The 24,628-nt window shown below is 49.9% G+C and overlaps 5 protein-coding genes across 5 annotated transcripts; 3 read left to right on the top strand and 2 right to left on the bottom strand.

Moving 5' to 3' along the window:
* Positions 1 to 639: 639 nt before the first annotated feature.
* Positions 640 to 5,066, bottom strand: GUITHDRAFT_143567 (hypothetical protein; the record flags this gene model as incomplete). Its single annotated transcript, XM_005826293.1, has 26 exons — positions 640 to 764; positions 944 to 986; positions 1,290 to 1,331; positions 1,380 to 1,424; positions 1,469 to 1,516; positions 1,571 to 1,618; positions 1,928 to 1,977; positions 2,052 to 2,103; positions 2,136 to 2,279; positions 2,335 to 2,389; positions 2,636 to 2,688; positions 2,741 to 2,794; positions 2,937 to 2,978; positions 3,025 to 3,093; positions 3,149 to 3,214; positions 3,274 to 3,327; positions 3,379 to 3,443; positions 3,472 to 3,517; positions 3,583 to 3,627; positions 3,739 to 3,786; positions 3,949 to 3,999; positions 4,098 to 4,172; positions 4,228 to 4,276; positions 4,471 to 4,532; positions 4,930 to 4,986; positions 5,031 to 5,066. 26 exons carry the CDS (start codon positions 5,064 to 5,066, stop codon positions 640 to 642), a joined length of 1,524 nt encoding a protein of 507 aa, XP_005826350.1.
* A 2,532-nt stretch (positions 5,067 to 7,598) lies between these two features.
* GUITHDRAFT_143568 (hypothetical protein) lies at positions 7,599 to 10,343 on the top strand (the record flags this gene model as incomplete). Its single annotated transcript, XM_005826294.1, has 18 exons — positions 7,599 to 7,625; positions 7,678 to 7,866; positions 7,917 to 7,964; positions 8,168 to 8,227; positions 8,310 to 8,369; positions 8,542 to 8,581; positions 8,799 to 8,851; positions 8,972 to 9,016; positions 9,062 to 9,114; positions 9,164 to 9,229; positions 9,305 to 9,383; positions 9,497 to 9,556; positions 9,606 to 9,653; positions 9,705 to 9,739; positions 9,900 to 9,945; positions 10,093 to 10,177; positions 10,227 to 10,254; positions 10,301 to 10,343. 18 exons carry the CDS (start codon positions 7,599 to 7,601, stop codon positions 10,341 to 10,343), a joined length of 1,065 nt encoding a protein of 354 aa, XP_005826351.1.
* Positions 10,344 to 10,582: 239 nt separating this feature from the next.
* GUITHDRAFT_114569 (hypothetical protein) lies at positions 10,583 to 12,466 on the bottom strand (the record flags this gene model as incomplete). The annotated part of the gene is made up of 2 exons (XM_005826295.1): positions 10,583 to 11,194; positions 11,516 to 12,466. 2 exons carry the CDS (start codon positions 12,464 to 12,466, stop codon positions 10,583 to 10,585), a joined length of 1,563 nt encoding a protein of 520 aa, XP_005826352.1.
* A 3,657-nt stretch (positions 12,467 to 16,123) lies between these two features.
* On the top strand, positions 16,124 to 16,465 carry GUITHDRAFT_143571 (hypothetical protein; the record flags this gene model as incomplete). The annotated part of the gene is made up of 1 exon (XM_005826296.1): positions 16,124 to 16,465. One exon carries the CDS (start codon positions 16,124 to 16,126, stop codon positions 16,463 to 16,465), a length of 342 nt encoding a protein of 113 aa, XP_005826353.1.
* Positions 16,466 to 19,713: 3,248 nt separating this feature from the next.
* GUITHDRAFT_143572 (hypothetical protein) lies at positions 19,714 to 21,036 on the top strand (the record flags this gene model as incomplete). The annotated part of the gene is made up of 1 exon (XM_005826297.1): positions 19,714 to 21,036. One exon carries the CDS (start codon positions 19,714 to 19,716, stop codon positions 21,034 to 21,036), a length of 1,323 nt encoding a protein of 440 aa, XP_005826354.1.
* Between the last annotated feature and the right edge of the window lie 3,592 nt (positions 21,037 to 24,628).

Consider the following 24,628-nt stretch of genomic DNA (forward strand, 5'->3'; position numbering starts at 1 on the left):
GGTTTCGAGAGGGGGGTAGAAGGAGCAGGAGCAGAAAAAATCAGGAGGGGGAGTCATTGGGGGAGGAGGATTGAAGTGGGGAGGAGTGGGAAGGAGAAGGAGAGCGAAGGGGCCGGGGAAAATCACCATGAGCGGAAGCGAACGAAGTACGGGAGTGCACTGCGAACCTTGAGATCGGAGTCAGAGGCGGAGAGAAAGAGATTGACGAGAAACATGGGCAAATCACAGCTGATAGACAAGATAGAGATTCAACGACATGATCACACCATCGGACAGCTGAGACAAGATACTTCAGGTTGGCATCGACCCAGTTACATCAAGCTTGACACCGTCACGTCAATCGCTCGCCTGACTCACCACGTCAAAGTCCGGGTCGAGCTGGCGGATCAGACTCTCGGAGATCGCCATGGTCATCAGCGTGACCTGCAGGAGATCAGCTGGGAAAGATCAACGCACTAAGAGCTACCGCCACGTCACCCCGGAGGACAAGCCCGTGACCCTGAGAGGAGAGAGCGAGGGAAAGTAAGCAGAAGCAGCAGGAGGAAGAGGAAGGGGAAGAGGAACAGGAACAGGAAGAGGAGGGAGAGAGGAGGAGGAGGAAGAGGATGGACAATAAGGGATATGTATTTTGTTTTTGAATCAAGAGACAGGGAGCTCTGGAGACAAGGGGATGAAGTTGAAAGAGTTCTCAGCGAGAACAACGAATTCAAAGAAGTTGAGGGTGGTGAGATCAGACGAAGACAAGAGGACATGGACGAAGAAGACTGAAGAGACAAGAATATGGGCGATGAAGATGAAAAAGCAACCAAGAGCAGGATAGAAAGCTTCTCTGTTCTACCTGCATGCAGCGGAGGATCGAACCGATAAGACCTCCCATGTCGATAGGCCCTGAAGGGAGGAAAACGTCAGGACGAGGGCAGGGGACGAGAAAGATAGTTCTGACCTCCCTCAGGAGAGTGCATCGAGTCGTGGCCAACATATTGTTTCTGTTAATCGACGGAGGTAAGGAGTTGAACAGCACTGTGAAGGATGTAGAGCAGCAAGGTGGAAGATGAATAGAAGGATTTTTTGCTCATGCAGTTGAGGAGAAGGAGCAGCAGCAGCAGCAGCAGCATGAGCAGGGGCAGCATGAGCAGGGGCAGGGGCAGGGGCAGGGGCAGGGGCAGGGGCAGGGGCAGGGGCAGGGGCAGGGGCAGGGGCAGGGGCAGGAGATGAGGATGATGAATATGATCATGGTGGTAGCAGGGACAGGCACTCGTCCAAAGCTCATCAATCTTGAGACAACGCACCATGACATCACTGAGGTCATTGTTGAAAGCTTCCGTGTCAATCTGATAGAAACTCGATGAGAGTCAAGACCAATGCGTTCTGTCGCATACCTTCTCCTTCGGGATCGTGTTGAATGTGATTAACTTCTCAGAAACCTTGTTGACACGTCAAACTCCGCCTGCTCTCATTGTGCCTTCACCTTGTCGGATCTGCCAGTGCAGATAGAGTGGAGGAAGTAGCCGAAGGGCTTCGCAGGGAAGTCAGTCAGTCGTCGACGTGTTGACGTGTGTCAAAGTTGGACCTGAGCGATGTCTTCGTTCAAAGCGGTTGTGAGACCAGCATCGAAGACCTACTGAAAGGTGACAACGAGGAAGAGGGAGAGACGGGAGGGAGAGACGGGAGGGAGAGACGGGAGGGAGGAGGGAGCGAGAGCAGGGAAGAGGGGGCAAGAGGAAGGATAAGGGGGCGAGTAAGGAGGGGAAGGTGAGCAAGCAGAGACAATTATAGATAGAGGGGAATAGAGGCAGAAAAGGTGTGTAGCAAGGAAGCGGGGGAGTGGGAGAGGAGGAGTGGGAAAAGAGGAGAAAGTTGATGAGGAGAAGGCAGGTAACGAGCTGATGAGGAGGAGGCAGGTAGCAGAGAGAGAAGAGCAGAAGACCGCGAGAGTGCCGTCATGAGCAGCCATGAGGTTTCCACCATGCAGATCGCCTGACACACAAGAATCATCCAAGCATCCCTCCATCCATCGACTTGAAACAAGTTTGATCAGAGTCGTCACTCACCATGGATGTAGTTGTCACGAAGAAACATCTTCATGTTCATGTCAAAGATGGCCTGATCAAACAATTGTCAAGCAGCAAACACACGATCGACTGCTCGTCAACTTGTGCCATCTTCTTCTTGGTCGCGTGAACTTCATCGCTGCAGCAACAACCCTTGAGCAAGATCAAGAACAAGCCTGTCATGTCATGCCTGAAACGTTGATACGTTGCCTTTGCCTTGTCCCCAACCTGATATTTCCGATCAGTCTCGACAAAAAAGATGTCAAATGCGGAGGGTCAACACCTCGCTGAAGATGTCTTGCACGATTGTTCCGTTTACCCATGTTTCGGTCAAGACGCTGAGAAGCGACAGGATGAGAGCGAGTGAGAGGAGGAAGAGGAAAAGAAGAGGAGGAGGAGTTGAAGAGGAGGAGGAAGAGGAGGAGGAGGAGGAGTTGAAGAGGAGGAGGAAGAGGAGGAGGAGGAGGAGTTGAAGAGGAGGACAAGTCGAAGGCGTTGGGGAGGTAGGCAACATCATTGAGGAGAATTTCAAGAGCGAAGCCAGAGGGACAGTGGGGGAGGAAGGTAAGGGGGACGTAGGAGACCTCGGAGAGACAAGATGAGGAAAAACTTGAGGGAATTTGATGATCTCCTCTCCCTGTGATTTCATCCATAAGAATCGACGCGCAGAAATTTGACAAGGTAACGACCTGGAAGTTCCAGTTGAACAGCTGAAGGTTGTAAGCCTCCCAGGTGAGATCCACCTGAAACAGAACTTTGACTAGCTGAACGTCTCAAGTCATAAAGAAACAGTTCCCACTTGTCTTCTAAGAGCAAGATTGAAAGCATCCTATGCGATCAAGTCACCCTGGTTGTCAAAGGACTGACAAAGGATTTGAAAGGAACCTTGTCAAAAGGCTGGGAAGTCTGAAGGAGAGTCTTGCCGACCTTGTTCAACCAAGTCAGGCACAAAAGAGACGCAGGAGACTCAAACCCAGTCTAGAACGTCAAACAGCAGTCTTGTGTCGTAGTATGTCTCGTGAACGACCTGAGGGTGTCTGACCTGTTGCATTCTGGCATCAAACCACTCTGAGTGCTAAGAACAACATAACAATCACCTTCACTGCAACCTCGCGCTGTCCTCCTTCAAGTGCAAACTCGGGTTTCAACACTCCTTTGTGAACCTTCTCTCTCAAGTCAGACCACAAGGACAACAAGGTTGCATGTTGGACTCATGTTGTACCTGCGCAATAGTGCCGCTTGCAACAGGAACTTTATCGAACTCATCGAAAAGTTCCTGTAGACAATCATAAGGAGGAGAAATTACAAAGAAAAACATGTCATCAACCTCAATCGTCCTGCCGAACGATTCTTCAATCGCCTTCCTCGTGTACTCGAAATCGTGCGAAGGGGCTGAGAGATGAAACATCAGATACAGGACCATCTCTCCTCGTCATCTTGCCGTCATTTCTCAGACGAGACAAGGCCTGCAAACATTGTCATTATCATCAACGTCATGATCATCACCCTGACGAAGAATAAAAAAACTCACTCTGATAACATCAGGTGGAAACAAGTCCGGACGCATTGACAGCCACTGATCAATCAAGATCAAGAACAGTCAATTCGATCAATACAGAACAAAATATTGATCGAAAAAGATTGTTGGGATGATGTGGAAGAAGAGGATTCTAGAAGACAGCAAGACCTGCCCAAATTTCATGAAGCTGCATCCGGCCTTTTCGAGAGTCTTGACCTGCAAGATGCAAGATGAGCATGGATAACATTACAACTCAAAACTTCACAGCTCTAACTGCAATCATCATCATGCACATCAATCATAATACAAAACATCGGACACAACTGACTTAGTCGAAGTCTCACACTCTACGAGAACAAACATGGTTTACATCTTTACCATCATCTCCAACCAATACTCTCGGAGCCAGGGATCATTCGGGTTCAAAGTCTGCAATGGCAATAAGTCAGAGGGGTTCGACCATTCAACTTGTAACATCGATCATCTTGAGTAAATAGAAACACTTTCACGCATCTCAATCGTACAACCTGAACAAGTGAGACGGCGGTGAAAGGTGCGAACACGATGACAAGGTAGACTGCACGACGAGCAACGATGTAGAGCTGTAGAGATCAAACTTCAGAGTTCCAGAGAAAAAGCAAGCATCTAATGAGTCACCCGATACCACCATGGCAACCGCTCGAAAGGATGCACATTCCCTTCCTCGCTGGAAATCACAGATGAGTGCAGGATGACAAGATGAGAAATGACAGGAAAGAACAAAGTGAGATGGAGTGTCAGAACATGGTGAGATGGAAGTTTACACATGGTGAAGAGATAACATGATGAACTAAGCCTCAAGCTGATAGCGAGAGCGAGGTAAACGATGGTGACAACAATGGTGGTGACCACAATCCACACCTAGGAGGACGAGGGATAGGCAAATCAGCCGTTGTCGGCTCCTTCTTCTTATACCCGAAGATCTGAGAATGCAACATGAGCAAGCCGATCAAAGGAGAACAAGAGAGAGAGGAGGCGCAAGAGGAGGGGCAAGAGGAGGAGAAAGGGAACTGATTGGACTAACAATCTCTGAAAGCGGGATGTTCTTGTTTGCCACCCAGAGGGCAGCCGCTCCACATGACACGCCGGCACCGAGGAGAATGTATCTTCGATGAGCATGAGCCTGATAGTAATCCCGACAAGAGAAGTGTTAGACCAACTCGTTCCATGCATCATGACATCTCCATACTTGGCTGCTGAAACTGCGGGAGGCCGGCTTGGCTCTGCTAACCATTCCTCTTGCTTTCGCCATCTGTTCATGATGACGAGCTTGTGATGACAAGAAGGAGAAGGCAATGAAGATCGAGCAGCAGTTCTTACCTTGGATGCTGCCTCCTTCAGCAGTTTGACTCGTGCGTTGGGAGTGTTGCAAAGCACCTGCCACACGTCAGCTCCAGGTGTTTACGCTGAGTCAGTGCCACCTGCAACACTCCTCTAGTGTGCATGAAGATCGCCATGAGGATAGTGTCGAATAGTTTGTGATCTCAGAGCTTCAATGTCAAAGCACTGTCGTGCTCCCTGATGGAAACAACCAAATGTCACTGCTAGCCGAGAACATCAGGAGCAGAAGCCGGTGCTTTGGCCCGGATATGCAGAGGGGAAGGAAGAACGATGATTCTTGAGAGTACAAAGAAAGTATCCATCACGAACGTTGACCTAACTCATCATGATGATATGAACATTGCAAACGCATCACTGGCCCTCTTGCCGCACCGTCCCGGATATCAGTTCGTGAATCCATTGCTCTTTCACAAACAAAGAGTTTTCATCTGACAGTTCAAATCCTCCATTCTATACTGCGATCCTTGCGCACTTGAGCTCTATTTGCTTTCCTCTCACGTCTCCTCTTCATCTCTCCCTCCTCAATCCCGTCTGTTCCTCACTCAGCCCGACTGACTTGTTCGGCTCTACCTCACCATTCCTTCTACATCCCTCTATACCGACACTTCTCCTCGCTTCCATGGTTCCATTGACGCATACCATTGCTTCCTCTTCCATCTCGCATCCCATTCTCCCCTCCTCCTTCCCTCCCTTGGCTCCCGCGCTCTCCCTCTTCCCTTGCATGTGAGGCCTGCTATAGGACCTTGCATATTATACCAAATCTCCCTCGAAATATCCACCTTTAATTTCAAATACTAAGATAATATCTCAGCAGGTGGCATAATCTGTATGAAATCTTATCATGAATTTCAAGATGCCCGGTGGAATTTTAGCACTTATCCCTCAAAATGTAAAACTTTTTAAGTTTCCCAGCCTTCCCAGAGTTGAACTTTTTCCAAATAAATTCCAGATAACAATTTCAAATTTATCAAAACCAATTAGACAGAAAATTTGAAAGAGTCATCTTTCTGCCTACGCTCCGGTAGGCAATGGACTGGACGTATCTACAGTCGTCAAATTACTGAAGAAAATTTGAAATATTTCAAAAAGCTTGCGACCATTTCGAAAATGGTGTACCCCATGGGAATATTATCACTTACACATGCTTACGACTACCCCTGCCCCTATTTTACCAACAAGTACCCCCCATTTTCTACTCAAAAGAGTCTGTCGAGGTAGGGTACATACATTTGTGTACCCCTATGTTTTGCGTCCACATCCGACTACTCCCAGTGCACGATCTAAACTACCCCTACCCTACCATTCCACATCAAAAAGAGGTATTGATATACCCCTCCTTTGTGCACACCAGATGGGGGTGTACACACTGACCCCCGGTTAGTCGCATACCCATGAAATCATTTAGTCTTGAGGGGGTACTCAGATAGTACCGGTACTGAGAATGCTACCCAACAATCTGGGGTACTATAGAACTATGAAGTACCGGTGCGTTTTCCTAAATACTAACACTCTGACATAGCGTCATCACCCCTACCACTTCAAAATCATATAAGATATGGGGTAGTCTTTGAATTATTGAAGTACCCACAAATCATAGGAACTTTGATATGTAAAAATTAGGGTAGGGTACAGTACCCTCACCTATCTGGAGGAAGGCCTAAGTAGGGGTATACAAAAGAAATGGAAGAGGCCATGCTACGCTGTGGGCGCATCCCAAGGACTGGTTCTTTGCGATGCTGAACTACCGAACACAGCGTGTCCTGCCGCTATCCATGATGCTGCTGATGCTGCCGCTGATGATCCACTACCTCCTCATCCTCATCTTCTCCTCACTGTGCTCCTTCAATGTGTGTCCCTGCATGGATATCCACTACAGGCCCAGGATCCGGCTACTCCCATGCTCCTGATAGTCTGCACCCCTTGTGCTCTCTCGACTGCTCTACCGACACTCTCTTGGTCGGTGTTTTCGCTCAAGTCCTCACATTCTTTGCTTCATAATCAAATGCAGTGGGCTGGTAGAGCCTTGAGCGTCTTTCCTCCCCAGGATCCGGACATACCTTTCTGTGTTAGTGTGTATTTTCTATCCACACGCTGTTGCGATAGAGATTTTCTTGGCTATCAGCAGCGGAGGCTGAGGCAGAGATACAGGCAGAGTCAGGCAGAGAAAGGGACAGAGGAAAGGACCGAGGCACAGGAAGAGGCATAGGAAGAATCGATAAAACGATTCTCCGTGCATGCTGTGCGAATATCTATATATGATCTGCAGGATGATTGTAGTTTCCAAACCTCCTTTAAACAATTATGTCAGCATGCTTCTTATTATGAAAAGAGACGATCATGACATTAGGGATGGTTCAAGTCTTGTTTCATCACAGCCTTAGCTACCTTGTTGTGTGTAGATTGACTGAAACTTTTGTTCACTGTGTTTGTCTTCATAGAGCTGGCGAGGAGGATGAAGCAATCGTGCGATGGGCCTGATGACTGGTCCCTGAGCTTTCCCAAGGAAAATTGATTGTTTCAGGTGTGTTGTCAGTGACTGAGGGCGTCGAAGATTCTAACAATATCCCATGTAGCCTCACTGTCTCAATGTTCTCCCTTCAGTCTTCCAACAAGACACCACACAACATGTCATGAAGAACGCAAGTACAATGTTTCACTCCAGATTCCTGTTGTTGGTGAGGAATTTTTGAGCTTCCAACCGATGCTCGACTGATCGCTGCATTCAAGATTTTCTTCTTCCTCCTTCTTTCAAACTTCTGTTCTGCTCATTTTCTCGATAGCAAGTTAGTCGGTGAGGACTTGTTGTCACTACCTCTTGTCCGTGTTCAACTCACCTACTACCAACAAGACACACGCTCACCGCAATTGTGGAAGAACGTGTTCTTGTGCGGAACAGAGCTGGAGCAGTTGGAGGAGGTGAACATGACCTGCTGCTTCATCTGAGGATGTGAAGACGTGATTGTCAGATCTACAAGATACAATGGGACTTCTCCCACCTAGACAAGGAGTTGCAGGTTGACAATGCCCCGTCCACTCCTCCACCCCGCCGCCCCCTTTCCTCCCTCCCTCCCTTCAGCACTTCCTCCCTCCCTCTCGCTCCCAACCGCCCGCCCTCACTCACTCACTCACTCACTCACTCACTCACTCACTCACTCACTCACTCACTCACTCACTCACTCCATCGCTTCCCCCTCCTTCACTACTTGGTTTGGTGAAGATCACTTTGTTGGGAAAGGTCGGAAAGATTTGCTGCCAAGAGCTTCAGCCGTCACATATGGTAAGAGGAAGTTTGAACATGATGAGGCGTCAAAAACAACTCGTTTACTCATACTCAGCTCATAATTGACTTGTCATACAAGGTCTATCTCTTTGGAAGCACAGAACCGCAAATGTTTCCGATTTCACCGAATCAAACGACGGTGATGACGATAGTAGTAGTGGTGATGATGATGGTGTGAAGAGAGGAGGAGGAGGAGGAGGAGGAGGAGGAGGAGGAGATTCAAGGGGAGCGCGAGAATGATGGCAGCAGTATAAGAAGAATCTCTTTGCTCTTTTTGACCTCCATGATCACCCGTCTGAAATGTTGATAAGGTGATTCATATTCCCGTGATCATCGCAGTGAAGACGGCAGGTAAATATGCCTCCCCCTCCCCCACTCCTTCTCTTTCTTCTTTCTCCTCCTCCTCCTCCTCCTCCTTCTCTTTCTCCTCCTTCTCTTTCTCCTCCTCTTCCTTCTCTTTCTCCTCCTCCCCCACTCTTTCTCCTCCTCCTCCTCCTCCTCCTCCTCCTCCTCCTCCTTCTCCTCCTCCTCCTCCTCCTCCTTCTCTTCTTTTCTCAACATCTTGCAGTTTCTCTTCCGGAGAAAGTTGGGTTGAACAGCGTTCAGATGGTTGAAGAGAAGGTGATTTTCCATATCAAGCATCTCTAACAAAACACACTCTCAACATCCGTATGCAGAGGCGGAGCATCTCTCACTATGATCGTGACATTCTTGTTGCTGAATGTGTTTTAAACTTTCTAGATCGTTCCCATGTCGGAGTACAAGATGAGTTGGGCACCCTTGGCTGTGAGATTAAAAAACTTCACAACACACACTGAAAAATCCTATCAGGTTCCTCCACTCAAACAACATCCGCAAGCTGAGACTCCTGAACGCAAGAAGCAGTATGTTGCTTCACTTTCAGACTTGAGCATCTTACGCAGTTTTTCCTAGGAGGAGGGTTGTGAATCCGAAGAAAAACAACATCTGGTGTCTGAGCTGCTCACAGCGGAAAGCAAGGTGAATGCTACATGGATGAGAAGTTGAAGATGAGAAAGTTGTTGGAGATGATGGGTGCATAATGCTCGATTGCAGGGGAGTTTTGAAGAACCTGAAAGAAGAAAGAACAAGAGCATTTGATTATTGCATGCCGTATATCTTCCTCCCCCACAAGGTAAACAATGTTGAACAGGACGAGAAGGAAGAGGGGGACGAAGGGAGAGGGCGAGGAGGAAAGACGAGGACGAGGCGTCATGTTCAAGTTTCGCTATTAACTCATCATTGCAGCAAGAGGCGTACACGGAAGAAACATGTGTTGACATCATTTGCGAACTCCCAGGGAGAAAGGTGAAAGACTGAAATTGCTGGGAGGTGAAAATCAACACATGATTCACAGAACCCTCTTGTATTCGACTTTGACTGGGAGATGGATGAAGTGGAGGAGGTGAAACGCTGTTTTGCTCCTTTTGGGGTGTTTGTGATGCATGCTTGACAGGTTGTGAAGGAGAAGAAAGAAGAAGAGTCGCTGAAGTATGATAAAGATGCTTTCATGTTCACCTGTATCAGTCTAGCTCATTCTGACATGCACTTTCGTTTGCAAACATTTCAGCGCTGCACAAGCAAAGAATCTCACACAAACTATAAAGTCCTTGACTTGTCGATTTGTCTTCATCCAGTAACAAGTGCGCAGAAATGCGGTGGCAGCAGCGAAAAAGAAGATCAAAGATCAGAAAGAGGTCATTTATATTACACTCACATCGCAACTCGCTCTCCTATGACTTACACTTGTCCTCATCTCACATGCGAACAATCGCTTCCCATCAAACTGATTCTGAGCAAACTGCGTCAAGATGTCTCGGTGACAAATCACTTTGCCACGACAGGCTCTGCGATCAAGGATTGAAGAAATTCCTGACAACGTTCGAAACGCTCTCAAAGAGATCAAGTTGTACAAGTTCTATCCCCTCAGTAAGCCTTTCGTATTTCGTGATTGTTTCTTTGTTGACCATGTTTGCAGATGAATTGTGTCAGCCGATGAAGTCGAAGTGAGATGATTTAATCTTTGACTGCGTGATAGTAATCAGCAAACAGGTACATTAATCGCTACTACGGGCAAGCAGACGAAGTACTATGAAAGAGATTTGGGCAGTATCAAGAATTTTTCTGCTCTCTCAATCAGAAGATTGATTGAGACATCTCACGAATTTCTCACTGCCGCCGGGGCAAATGCGAAAACACTTTCATACCTTTTCATGCAAGACAAGAAAACAAATTCACAGCAAACTTATATTTCAACATGACATCAAATTCACAACAATGTCAGAAAGCTCCACAAGTCGTGAGATTGTAAACAAACAAATAAACAAGTTTCTCCTACTTCCTTGTATAGCCTAGCAACTCGAAATCGTCCTTGTAACCGTGATAGATCTCTTCCTCTACACGCCCTGTGATCGTCTCAAAGTCTTTCTGTTTCTCCTTGATATCCGGTGAAGCGTTCTGCACAACAAAATTTCCCTCAAGGAAGAACTGAGTGAGATTGTGATTGTTGATCCGATGGAGAATCGTCATGACGTCTTGATGAAAGTTTTCAAGTCTCCCGATGAAATCAACGACGGGGCAGAGATTCTTGGTGAAGAGAAAGTGAGTTTGGGGCAACCAATGCATTTTCATCACCCTCGTTGACAACGCACTCTTATTCAAGACCCACTCAGCGAACGATACCTGTTTGCCTGTTAGGAAGGCTGGAGAGACAGCCATCTGGTACATGCTGACTGCTCTGCGATATGGATCTCTGACGAAAGAGAAGCGAAAGTGATCAGGAAAGTCAAGAAACGCTCTTTTGCACGGCAGGAGAACGAACTTGGTCTTATCGCATTCTTTCCTGTCTCTTCCACAGTAGAATCGGTTGATGAAGGAGTCCCAAGAAGACCCTCCTGACTTCAACACGTGCATGTAGATGAAGTTGTCGAGGAGTGACACGATGCACTGAAGAACAAGGCAACCGTCACAAAGCAGCAAGAGAGGAGGGGAGAGAGGATGAAAGAGAGGAATTGAGATGTAGGGGAGGGAGAGGAGAGGAATGGAGATGGAGAGACGAAGACAGATAAGTTGGGAAAGGGAAGGAGGAGGAGTAGGAGGAGGAGGAGGGGAAGGAGGGGGAGGGGAAGGGAGTCTCAAGATAACCTGCGCGTTGAAATTGAAACGAGGATAATGAGATCGGCTGTACCCAAAAGGATGTCGGATATTTCCGTAAGCAAAGCTTTGATCGCGGTAGACCCGAGGTTCACAGGGCCTAATTTCACATACTTCATGTCCTACAGAGAAACAAGTTTCATTTCTGTCTATTGTGTTCATGGACAAGTTTGCAAACTGGTCGGGCTTGTAGCCAAACGTGACAAAGTCTTCCTTGAAAATGTCGTTGAACCAGGTCATGGTATCCATGTCAACTTGATTTCCCTGCACCAGGTTGACAGCGGAAATGTAGGATTGCTGAAACCTGTTCATGATGAATGCTTTGTGAAACTCAAAAAACTTGACGAGATGCCAGCTATCAATGTACTGCAAGACGCTCTTGAAGTCAAGATCAAAGTTTTCTGCCCTGATGATGAAGTTCACTGTTGAACAACCATCTTGGTCCAAGATTTGATAGTGCTGGGCCTGCAAACTAACTGTGGACCTCCTCTCCTTCAGATGATCTTTCCGCTTGTAAACATCGAGCAACGTGTAATGAGGATGACTCAGGATTGCAAACCTGAAGAATTGAGGGTACTTCAACGCTTGTTCCAGGCAATCGGTCACTTGAAATTCAGAATCCTTACACTCTGATCCTTGACAGAAAGCACTCCGAAGAAAGTTCAAGATAAGCTGAGAGAACGAGCCATCGGTGATCTTGAAGATAAAACGCCTGCGAACTGAAACTGCACACTTGTCCCTTTGCCTCCTTCCTCCTTCCAACGTGTCGTTCAGCATGCTGCTTGTGATATGCCCTAAGGGAAGCGCAAGTGCAAGAGAAGTGTTAAAGCGACATGAACCCGCAGCAGCGATCGAGAAATTTCTTTGTGCCAAGGATGAATTTTTCATCTCCCTCACCTTTGAGCAGCCTGACTGCAACGATCTTCGCACTTGCAATGCTCGCATCTGTACGATTCGGAGTTTCCTCCTCACGTTCAACGAGTCCACCACGACGAAATGGGAGATGTAGATGACCAAACAACTCAAGAAGACAGCACAAAGAGCTCCATACTTCCAGTGCACCATACTGAACAGCTCGTGGCTCGACTAGACTCTTAGAACAGGATCATTACATGCAACTTTTACCATCTTCACAGGATTTTCACAGTGGAGTAATATAGTGAACAGAGGAATGAAAGAAAAGATAGGGCACAGGGAAGCAAGGGATCAGATGAGGTCAGGATCTTCTCCTCCTCTTCATGTCTTCATGCATGTGCGAAGAGGACCAGCAAGTCTCTGCATCGCTCGCTCTCAACCTGGGGAGGCTGCATGGATGCACAAGGCGGTGCACGCTTGTCAACTATCCAATAAAATTGAAAATCTAAATTTGGAAAATATGATGAAGATTATGTAATCAATTTGAAGTTTACCTGATAGTAATTCCAGTGTGAAACTTGGGCTCAAAAATCGACTTGAAAATAAAAAGGTAATAAGGTCGCCGCCCAACAAGTGAGGGGGTGGGTGGTTCTGAGGCTCAAGTGAACTGGTATGCTTCATTTTCATAGGTCTCCAAGAGGGTTTCGAGCAGGGTTGATGGGGTCCCAGGGTTTCAGGATTCACAGAGGTCTGTCCGAGGACTCTACCTTAGTCAGGCAGGGGGTGGGTACTGGGCCATTACCGCACTGAGACTTCACCCGCTTCAAGACTCTTGTGAGCCCTCACTAGTCCTCGTACTGATTTTAACTTAACTTTGAGTAAAGAGACAGTCAAACTGACTCGTGAGTGTCGGTGTGAAGGGTCCCCGACACCGTACCGTACGGAGTACGGTCTGACTCGGACTGCCCGGCCCGGGCCGCCCGGCCCGGTCACCTCAGTACTCCGAGGCTCAGAGCGTGAGCGAGGGGGACTCCGAGTGGCAGGGAGTCACTGGGACGCCCGGCACGGTGACCGCCGGGGGGGGGGGGGGGGGCCGGCGGGGCCCGGGGAATCATTGAATGCCGTCCGCCGAGTCCGGCGCCGGGCGGCGTGACTCGCCGAGACTCGGTGACTCGAGTCAGCGGCTTAGTACCGGCTCAGGGCCCCGGTGACGGACCGGGAGCCTCGGAGGCTGTCACAGTGAATGTCACCCGACCCGGTGACCCGGCGGTTCTGGCCCTGCCGGCGTGATCGGCCCCCGACCGTCCGGCCCAGGGACTCTCACGCCGGGCCGCCCCGCCGCCCGGGCCGGCTGAGTGATCCTGACTCAGTCACCCGACTAACCGCCGTTAACTTAGTAACCGTTCCGACAGGTGTGCCAACTTGGCAACGGTTGAGTAATAATAAAGCCTTGAAAGAGCCTTGAGTGTGCTCAACCGTCGGTCTTATTAGCCAGTCGCTGACCCTGCAGATCCGCTGCCCGGTCACCATCTAGTGCCGAAACCGTTGAGAAATGACGTGAGGGTTGAAGGCTGGTCACGTCACGGTGATCAACGAGCAGAGGCAGCACTGAATGTTATAGTGAAGATATCACTGCCTTGATGGGAGAGTAGGACCAAAAGTGAGGCGGGCTGGATGATTTGGTGGTCAGAGAGTCAAAACAGATCTCGGACGCCAGTGGAGGAATGAGGGAGGGGAGACGGGGAACAGCCCCCTGATGTGGGGGAAGACTCTCCTCCCCCGTACCCGTTATCTTGAACATCCTCTCATCATCCTCTCATCATCTTCCCACCCTCCTCCCACCCTCCTCCTCCTCCTCCCACCCTCCTTGCTCCGAGCACCCTTACTCACTCCTGACATAGCACATCTCTTTCCTGGCATCTAATTGAGCACAAGCCATGGGGTGTGCATATTGCGCATATTGTGGCACTCCCTTCACTCCCGTAAGCTCTCTCAATGTATCCTCCCCTCTTCCTCCCTCTCCTACCCCCAAGCTCCTCTTCGACCTCTTCTTCGGATCCTCCCCGACCCCCTGCATCGTCTCCGATACCTCCAACCTCCTCCTCGACTTCACCGCCCTCCCCGACCCCTCCAGCGGGGGCGAGTGGGTGGACGACTTCGAGGGCCTGGGCTTCATGCGAGCGCGGTCCTCGCGTACGACAACGGGGCACTACATCGAGGCGAGGACAGACGATGAGGACGAGCAGGGCGTGGGAGCGATGGATCGAGCTGATCACAAGGCGAGGAGCCGACGAGGCAGAGGATGAGGGTAATTGCATGAGGAGTAGGGAGTGGTGGAGGGATGTAGAATGGATATGATATGTTAGTGGTATTATACACACGAATAAACACTTGAAAGATTGTGGAAACATCATTACACAACTCAACACACTCTTTTGGCTGGATCACACTATATTGTATGCTTGTGATGCTGGGCAAGCGTTCAATACTACATGAATCTCCTTTCTGTAAAGGTTCTGCTCCTAATCCTACGAGCCTGCTTTGCTAGGGCTTTTACAACCGTGTACATAATGGTATCATGTTTGCTACAGCTGAGAGAAAAGCAGACGCTGCCATGGTGTAGATGCTGTACGAGCAAGCCCGTTGCACTCGTGCAATCTGTCGCTTCATCTCAAAAAAAGTCATGATCATGAACCTTTGATATGATCCAAGGATGACGAGGATAACGATGATAAAACAATCAAGATTACAATACAGCAACCTCGTGGAAGAGAAGACAGGATCCGAGTATGTTTGAGATGGTAAAGGGCTTTCTCATTTCCCTCATCTATTCAATCACATCTCATAGAAATCTGTGGCACCAACCAACGTACTTGTTTTCTCGTCAGATAAGCTTCTTATCTCCTACAGGCTGCCCCTGCCTGTTCTCGTCAACCTTCTTTCCCATCTCAGATCCTTCAAGGTCTTCACTTGCTTGCCGTGCAGGGCCCCATGAGTTTCTACAGATAACCCTCGCCTCGATGTAGTGCCCCGTTGTCGTACGCGAGGACCGCGCTCGCATGAAGCCCAGGCCCTCGAAGTCGTCCACCCACTCGCCCCCGCTGGAGGGGTCGGGGAGGGCGGTGAAGTCGAGGAGGAGGTTGGAGGTATCGGAGACGATGCAGGGGGTCGGGGAGGATCCGAAGAAGAGGTCGAAGAGGAGCTTGGGGGTAGGAGAGGGGGGGGAGAGAGGGAGAAGTTGAGTATACCATCAAAGCAGAGTAGAGATGAAGATAAGGGAAAGAATGTGTGAGTGAACGAAGACTTTGTCCGGGCTAGTGTGGGCGAGGAATGAATAGAGCAGGAGGAGAGATTCGACTGAGGATTGGGGAATGATGGGTAGATGGGAGGAAAATACAATCTCGAGGATGAGAGTAATTCCTGCAGGAGATCGGGGCAAGTAATGTAGATCAACATGTACGGATTACAGCGGTAGTAAAGTAGCTATTATTCCTTTATGTGTGGAGATTGCTGACGGCCTCTGGTGGCGTCCGGGATCTCCCAGCCGCAGTTTTGTCTTCTTCGCAGTGTTGCTCCTGCGAGTTCGCCTCGGGGAGATTCTTAGGGCAGCAAAGAGAACTTAGCCCTGGAGCCCAATACTTCAACCCTTAGACCCCGGGCAGTGGGTGACAGTTGGATTGTGACGTGATCACTTGCAGGGCTACCGCAGGGTCAGCCGATTGTCTCAGTCGTCTTATTACAATTACACCTACACCTCCTCCCTCCTCCTCCGTTTCTGCCTTAACTCATCTCTAAGCCTCCTCCTCCGCTCTCCATCTCCCTCGCCTCCTGCCCTCGCTCTCAATTTCAATCTTTCTTCCACTCTCCATGCGCACGAAATTGACTTGCAAGAAATCCCGTTCTTCCCCCCTCCCTCCCTCTCCTACCCCCAAGCTCCTCTTCGACCTCTTCTTCGGATCCTCCCCGACCCCCTGCATCGTCTCCGATACCTCCAACCTCCTCCTCGACTTCACCGCCCTCCCCGACCCCTCCAGCGGGGGCGAGTGGGTGGACGACTTCGAGGGCCTGGGCTTCATGCGTGCGCTGTCCTCGTGTACGGCAACGGGGCACTACATCGAGGCGAGGACGGACGACGAAGACGAGCAGGGCGCGGGAGCGATGGATCGAGCTGATCACAAGGCGAGGAGCCGACGAGGCGGGCAGGCATGAATGATTGATATTTTGCCATTGACTGTTGGTTTAGACACTTGATTCCTGCAAAGCTTTCCCGATATCCTGCCCACCGTCGTGCCTAGTTCCGCCGTAGCGCAGCGACTTGCTGCTTCTGTTGAAGAAGAAGACTGTCTAGAAAACAAGGATGTTAATCCGCAAGACCGAGGACTGCGGGTGCCTCCGGTCGGTTTAGGAGCTAGTAGTAGAGCGACAAGAAACCAACAAGAAAGTGGCTGGCCTGCCTCCAAGGAAGCGCACTAGTTATTGCTGCGGAATGATTGCAGAACCAAGTTCTTCCTAGGGTCAGCCCTCGGACCGTCCGTGCCCGTATCAAAGACGGTCACTACTGTCACTCTCAGTAGTACCAAAGGTTCAGGCCGGACTGCCTTTCACAACAGTTTCCTCGGAACTTCGGAATCGACCACGGCACGGTACCCAGGCGGCAACTCCCGGACGGAGCTGGCACCTGGCAGTGAGCCGGGGACGGAGGCCCTGAGGGTCACCAGTGATCAACACGATAGCCAGTGCAAGCCTTACATGCCTTGAAGAGCGGGCAAGCCCCGGGTCTGTGACTGTGAAGTATCCCTTTTACTCAAACTTGTGTGAAGTATCCCTTTTACTCAAACTTGTGTGAAGTATCCCTTTTACTCAAACTTGTGTTAAATCGGAACGCCGGAATACAATCAGACTCAACTGAGAAGAGTCGAGGGGGCTTGACCCTGGGACTTCTCGGAGAAAAGACAGGACTGAAAGTATCAAAGTAGCTCCTCTTTCATAATCAATAAAGTGGACTAAACTTCAAAGAAGTTGATACTGAGATTGAGAGAGTCATCAAGACATGCCAACTGGAGTATCCGAGGCTTTATTGTATCCGAGCCAATAAAGCCTCGGATACTCCTCGGATAGTTCCGAGCTCCGGTCACTTTCAAAGTTTAGTCAACATTAAGTCTTCGTCGGGTCAAGCCGCCGCCACTCGAGATTGAATCTTAAATGTGTTATAGCGCCGGCACGGAGTCGTGAAATGGAGTCTTTTCGTAGACTCACATACCACCCCTAGCTCCCATGCCCCACTCAGGCTACCATCCCGGCCTCCGGCCTCCGGCTCTGACTGTCACGAAAATCTCGAGATTTGACTGGTAGCCCGGACACATAAAGAATCCCTGCGATCTCCCGAAGAAGTGTTAAAGGATACCGATAGTTAAGACCGCCCTCACTCTACAACTCGTCCCATCCCCTCGCAGACTCTTCAAGTATTGCTCGTGTCCCACCCTCCTCTTGCTCCTGCCCCACCGCCCTCCTCTTGCTCCTCCTCTTGCTCCTCCTCGTCTTTGTCTACCTCGTAATACATTTCCCACTCTCCCCTCCTGTTACTGATCATCTCCGCGTCTGCCTTCTAACTCGCTGCCTCTCTTCTTGAAAGCAACTTTCTTGATCATCAATCTTCTTCATACAATTTCAACTTGCTTCGCTTCTCTATTCATCACCCGCAAGACTGGGATACTCCACAATATCCGAGCAATCATGTCATTCTTACAAGCCTCCTCGCCAAGCTGCCTCCATTCCTCCTCTCCTCCCTCTCCTACCCCCAAGCTCCTCTTCGACCTCTTCTTCGGATCCTCCCCGACCCCCTGCATCGTCTCCGATACCTCCAACCTCCTCCTCGACTTCACCGCCCTCCCCGACCCCTCCAGCGGGGGCGAGTGGGTGGACGACTTCGAGGGCCTGGGCTTCATGCGTGCGCTGTCCTCGTGTACGGCAACGGGGCACTACATCGAGACGAGGACAGACGACGAGGAAAGGTCTTGGGTTTCTGAAGGCGAGCAATGCGAGGCCGGGGTGCAGCTGGAGCGAACGAATCATAAAGGGAGGAGACTGTTAGAGGAAGCATTGCCAATGCGCAAGGAGAAACGGGGAGGGCGGGTGTGACTGAGTAGCCGCTGAGAGGATTCATGCGTTTGGAATTAAAATCGTTAGCACTGTTGCTGGAAGTGAACTTACTTGAAGTCTGAGAGCTCATGAAGAACGATGCAACTTGTCCGATCACCTCGCACTGCTAATGGCATGGCCTCGCATTCTACTGCCATCATGATGCCGCCGATTAAATACCCGACGGCGAGGCACCGACCTGTCAGTTGCCAAGGCTCGCTGGGCGATCAACTTAGTTGACTTGAAGTTCCGAAGTTCTCGCCGCGCGATGAGGTGCCCCCGCCCGGCCGCGTTATCACTGAGTCATGCCCGGGGGGGGAAGCGTCACCGTGCTAGCGGCAGTACTACCCGTAGGCTAGCTCATGTCCGATCCGGGCCGGAGTCCGATCAAAAAGCGTTGTCACCCGGGCCGATCCGCCGGTGACTGGCATCATACGGTAGTACTACACTGCCAGTGAGTCACCGTGACACAGTGATTTCGCAAGGATTCGCTGTCCGATCGGGCCGGGCGGTCGCCGGCTGACCGGCCGGGCCCCAGAATCGTGGCATCGAGTCCGGCGTTCTGCCACGGCGTCACGTAGTAGTAGTATGCCGGCCCGGACTCACTGAGTCAGTGATCCAGGCTCTGCCGTACTACTAGTGAAGGTATCAGTTAAGTTTGGGGGACAGCAGTTGGCAGGAATAGGTTTGGAGTGCGACAGTTGTCAGGGTCAAGCCTCCTAACTTTGAGTAAACATGTGACGACAGCCACTGAGTCACGGTGATGTCCGATCCGTGGGGCCGGGCCCCGGCCGCGCCCGGCGCCCCGGCCGGGGCCGGCCCGCGAGCCTTACTAGTCACACGCGGCAGCCGCTGAGTCACAGCCCGGTGGCCCGTGGCAGTGGCACCCCATCTGACTCACAGAGTCAAAACCGGGCACACCCGCCAAGCCCGGCCCGGGACTCAGCGCCGCGGCGGGTCTAGGCTGCCGCACGCGGCCCGGGCCGGCCCGAGCACTGAGTCACAGTGGGTGAGTCAAACCGGGTGGGGAAATCTGTTCTGAGGCGGCTTGGAGCATTGTGGATGGCGATGGCAAGGAGAAAGGTGGCGATGGCGTCGCCTCGCACCACCACCACCTCCTCCTCCTCTTCCTCCCCCTCCCCCTCCCCCTCCCCCTCCCCCTCCTCCTCCCCCTCCTCCTCCTCCTCCTCCTCCTCCTCCTCCTCCTCCTCCTCTTGATGATGACGACGACAACGACGACGACGATGACGGCAATAAGAACAACAAGAAACTATTCTGGGGGGGCGGATAAAGACTGATTGATGGAATGAATCGTAGAAATGCTGGATGAATCGGAAACGAAGGACTCGTCTCTGCTGAACTCAGCGGAAGAAGAAGCTCTGAGAAAGATCCTTGGTGAATTGAAGGGCGGAGAGGAAGTAGAGAGCCTGGAACAGGAGCCGTTGGTGGAGGAGAACGAGGAGGAAAGAAACGAGACGAGCGAAGAGGAGGAGCAACAGAAGAGAAGACATGAGAGACAGGTTGGGGTAAAGGAGGAGGACGAGATCCTTGTGCATCAGTCTCATGCAGAAGTTATCACGTCTGTGTCAGAGAAGCGCACGATTGCGCTGACAGTACATGGAGAGGACGAAGGAGTTAGCTGTGGGTTGATAGAATGGCTCAGCACACACCTGCCGCCGACGTCCAAGGCACAGTGCAGCTGCTTGCATGCTAGCGGGCGATACCTGGTGATCGGGCTGTCAACAGGACTGTGCAAGGTGTTCGAGTACCAGGAGGAGAACTTATTCGGTCTGTTGGTGCATGAAGCGTCGAACAACGATAGGGTCACGTGTGTAAGAATTTCACCTCAGGAAACTTTCGTGGTAGTTGGGCATGAAAGTGGTCGGATTGTTGTCTGGGATGTCAAGAGATGTCAGATGCTGAAGAGCTTGACGGATGTGCAGAACAGTCCGATAACGCGGATTGATTTCATCGAGAATAGGAAGTTCCTGTGTGTGGGAAGCTCAAACCTTGTATTGCTGATGACAATCTCGCAAGTTTTGATGATGAATGTCGTTCAGAGTGATGTCATGCTGAGAGGAGATGAGTGCGATATTGACAACATCACTTCTCTCTCTGTCGCGCCATCTTCGCAGGCTGCGGCTGAAAGCGCCCAGGAATCCTCGTCGTTGATTGCTTTCGGTGGTAGCGAGATGGTTTTCCTGACTTCTCTGCAGCCGAAAGCAAAAATCTTGATGGCGATCAAACGGCCGAAGCTTGCTCCTGCGTTCGCGATCCCTCAGTTTGGTTGGGCTCCTTGGCAACTTCGGCAGACAGTGAAAGGAGGGTTGGCGGGTGTGAAGAGCAAGGAGTTGTCAGGTTTTAGTTCGTGCTTGCCTCTGGCGATAGGATGGGGATTCATGTTTCGAGTTGTGAACGTTGAGTTTGCTTTCTTCGAGTCAGGAGCAACCAATCAATATTGGAATCTGGCAAAGACATCGGGCAACTCGCGATACAAGTTCCATGATGCTTCACAGCACAGGCTGTCTGAATGTATCGGAGCGGTTGTTTGGGTGAATGCAAGGACGATCTTTGTCTCGAAGACAGATGGAGCTTTGCTACTCTATGATTGTAAGATGCCTGTGTTGATATCATACCTTTGATATCTTTGTTGACGATGATGTTTGGATGCAACTCTTCAGGAAATTAGTTTTTGACATTGAATTCAACAGATTCTCGTCTACAGTTCTTAACTTCTTACCGTATTCAAATCTTGGACAACATGATCCTGTCGACAACGTTGGCAAATCAGTTTGTTGACTTCTCACAATCGATCACATGCATCAGGGAGAAAACTTTGATTCTTACAAGGAAAGGAGTTTTTTCTCTGCTGCTCACTTCATGGAGTAACTATTTTGACAAGGTTAAGATACTGGTCAGAGTGAGAGAATCTTGCTGAGTGAAGTTGCAGTTGATGGGCTGTGGCAAGTATGAAGAAGCGTTTGAGATGATGAAGAACCTGCATTCGTCGGGTGTCAGTGAATTCTCTGGAGTACCCGTCGAAGACAATAAAAGAAAATATGAAGTTGTGAAAGAGATGAAAAGAACTGTGATGAGTTTGTTGGAAGGTTGCTTTCTTGACTTGAAAGTTACAATGATGTAATGATTGTTGTTTTTGGTAACCAGTCAATGGAAATGAAGATGAGTCGGGACAAGTTTTGAGGTAATATTTTTTGTATATGCCTTGTTGCAAGAGCTCTAGTAAATCTATCTACACAGGCTGTGTTTGAGTGCTCTCTTTGACATGAGGCAAGAGGACTTTGTCTTTGTCGATGTAAGGAACATGTTAGGTAAGTTTTCTTCCTGCATACCTTGATTGAAGTTGTTAACAATACTTTTCAGTTGAACAATCTAGATTGTTCATATTTCTAGACATCATGGAGGAGATGGTGAAAACATCTCTTCACATCCTGTATGTTATTTGCCTCTAACATTATATTTGCAGCTTCTCTCACAGAAAATTACACGGCTGCCCCCGGACGTCATGCAGGTCGTTTGATCCTTTTTGCCTCGGCACCGATGAGATTGTTATTTCTCATTCTTGTTTCTCAACAGCAACTTCTGGAGAAGTTGAAGATGGAGAAGAATTTTCTCAGAGCTGAAGATTGTATCTTGCGAACCGAGTTTTCTTGCCTCGATTTCCATCAGGTTGTCTCGTTGTGGATCTGATGATGGAGAAAATGGTTGAGATAATGATGGTTGATGTGATGATTTGGATTATAATGATGGAGATGACAATGAAATCATACGAGAAGTAATTATCGCATTTGCAGGTTTCAAAGATCTGCGAAGAAGAACATCTTGGCAGGGCGATAGTGCACCTGCACACGTATGGCATAAATGATTTCATCACACCTTTCAACATCTTTATCTCACACTTGTCGAACGAAAGAAGTCAGGTTGTCTTCACGTGATCTCCATTCTTGCTGTATGCTGATACCAAACTCCCAGCATACCACAAACCTGTTGCAAACCTTCTTTGAGTTCCTTCAGAGAGCTTGTTGTGGTCTGTTCCAAGACGATTTCTCTCCTCTCCGCTTGAAATCCTCAACCACCTCCTCCTCTCCTCTACTCTTCCTTCCTCGTGACTGGGGCATCCCGCGAGAGGGAGAAGAGGAGGAGGTGAGGGATCAGATGCTCTGTATGCTGTTTCATGGGAAGAGATCGCAAGATGTTGAAGATCGGAGAAGTTTGAGGAAAGAACAGATGGGAAGTGAAGACATCAACAATGTGACCCATGTAAGCAACAGCAACAGCAACAGCAACAGCAACAGCGACAACGTGACCTATTTGTTCCTTATCGATCTTACATCTCATACTTTGCTCCAGAGCTCTTCCTCCCGAGCCATCCGCCTCCTCCTCCTCCTGGATGTTCGCTCCTCTGTCTGCCTACTTGATCTCGTCCTCAGCTGCATGGCCTCTACCGACGGAGATGGAGAGGAGACAGGAGCAGGAGCAGGAGCAGGAGCAGGAGCACGAAGGATGAAGATGATACGACAAGACATTGCGTGCGCTCTCCTGCGTATCCTACGGGAAGACGTATGCTTCCTCTTCAGAGACAAGTCAAGGAAGGAGGAGGAGGAGGAGGAGGAGGAGGAGGAGAGGCGAACATGGAACATCACTCGCACGCTCCTCCTGCAGCTCCTCCTTCAGCAGCTCCTCCTCGGTGCTGTCTCATTCGACTCTCTGAGTTCCTGGAATTTCTCCTTCCTTCTCCTGCGCCTCGTTAGTTCCCTCAATGAGCGAAGAGAGGAGGAGGAAGAGCAGGAGGAGGGAGAGGAGGGAGAGAGGGGGAGGACGAGAGAGGAGAGGGAAAGAAAGGGGGACGGGAAGAGCAGGCGCGTCAAGTGGAGCAGGGAAGATCAGGACGCTTGTGAACAGCTTCTAGTGTCGTTTGTGAACAGCAAAAGTGGAAGAGCTGGAGCTGGAGCTGGAGCTGGAGCTGGAAGAGGAGGAGATCGTCAACAAGAGGATTTTCATTCACAGATGCTGTGGAAGATGCTCGAATACTCGAAGGTGAGGAGCTAGTCTGAGGATGAGGACGAGGAGGAAGTCCCAGATGATGATGATGATGAGGAGGAGGAGGAGGAGGAGGAGGAGGAAGTGAAAGGAGGAGGGCTACACGAGAGACGAGAACAACCGACGACGAGGAACTTAGAGGAGGGAGAGGGGCAGATGAGGAGGAGGAGGAGGAGGAGGAGGAGGAGGAGGAGGAGTTGATGACAAGTGGATAGGAGGCGAAGATGAAACGATTGTGCCTGTCAATCTTGAGAAACCTTGGGGATATAAGGTGAAGAATTTCTTGTTGCCTATGAAAAATGATGACGATGATGGAGATGGAGATGGTGATGGTGATGGTTGGGAAGAAGAAGATGATGATGATGGTGATGATGATGATGTTCAGAACTCAGTATCATGCAGGGAACTCATCTCGACATCGTTGGCGATGAATGTCAGAGTAGAAGAGATCTTTTCTTTGCTCCGAAGTCTCATCAGCAACCCATCATCAACAACAGCCAAGAACCTGGTACTTTCAACTTGATTGCAATGTTTCCACCCGCTGAAACCTCCCTCAAGATCGTTGATGTGTTAATGGAGAATTTCTCCAAGTTGTCAGAACTGGATGCAAAGAAATGTGCGAAGCTGATGGTCATTGGGAACACAAGTCAATGTGCAATGATAGCAAAGAGTTTGAAAGATCCACGTGTACAGGTGAATCCTTGCCAGCACTTGCATGACTTGGTACTAATGAGAGCTTCTGTAGTTTTGTTATCTGAAAGAAATTTTTCGGATCAGAGGAGGAGGAGGAGGAGGAGGAGGAGGAGGACTGAAGGAGGCGAATAGTCCGGAGGTTGAACGGACGCCTGATCTCTTCGGGCGGCCTAACCTCGGGCAGCGGATCGTGTCACTCGGCCCGCGTCATGTCATCTGGCTGATAAGGGACGTGACCCGGATGATGGGCTCACATGACGGGTCACGTGACACAACACTGAACCAAGAAAAAGACATTTTTGTTTCACAAATCCAAGAACCCCAGTCGAGGTTTCTCCCCGGGCGAAGAAAAACTCCCTTTGACCCGCTGTTTCTCGAACGAACCTGCCGGCTGGGTCTGGCAGAAGACGACAGCTTCCTTAAGCCAGTCCTCGACCCAATGGAGGACGACTCGCGCTAAAAGTCCGAAATGCCCGGGGCATG

The sequence above is a fragment of the Guillardia theta genome (genome assembly GCF_000315625.1).
Source record: "Guillardia theta CCMP2712 unplaced genomic scaffold GUITHscaffold_76, whole genome shotgun sequence".
Classification (NCBI taxonomy): domain Eukaryota; class Cryptophyceae; order Pyrenomonadales; family Geminigeraceae; genus Guillardia; species Guillardia theta.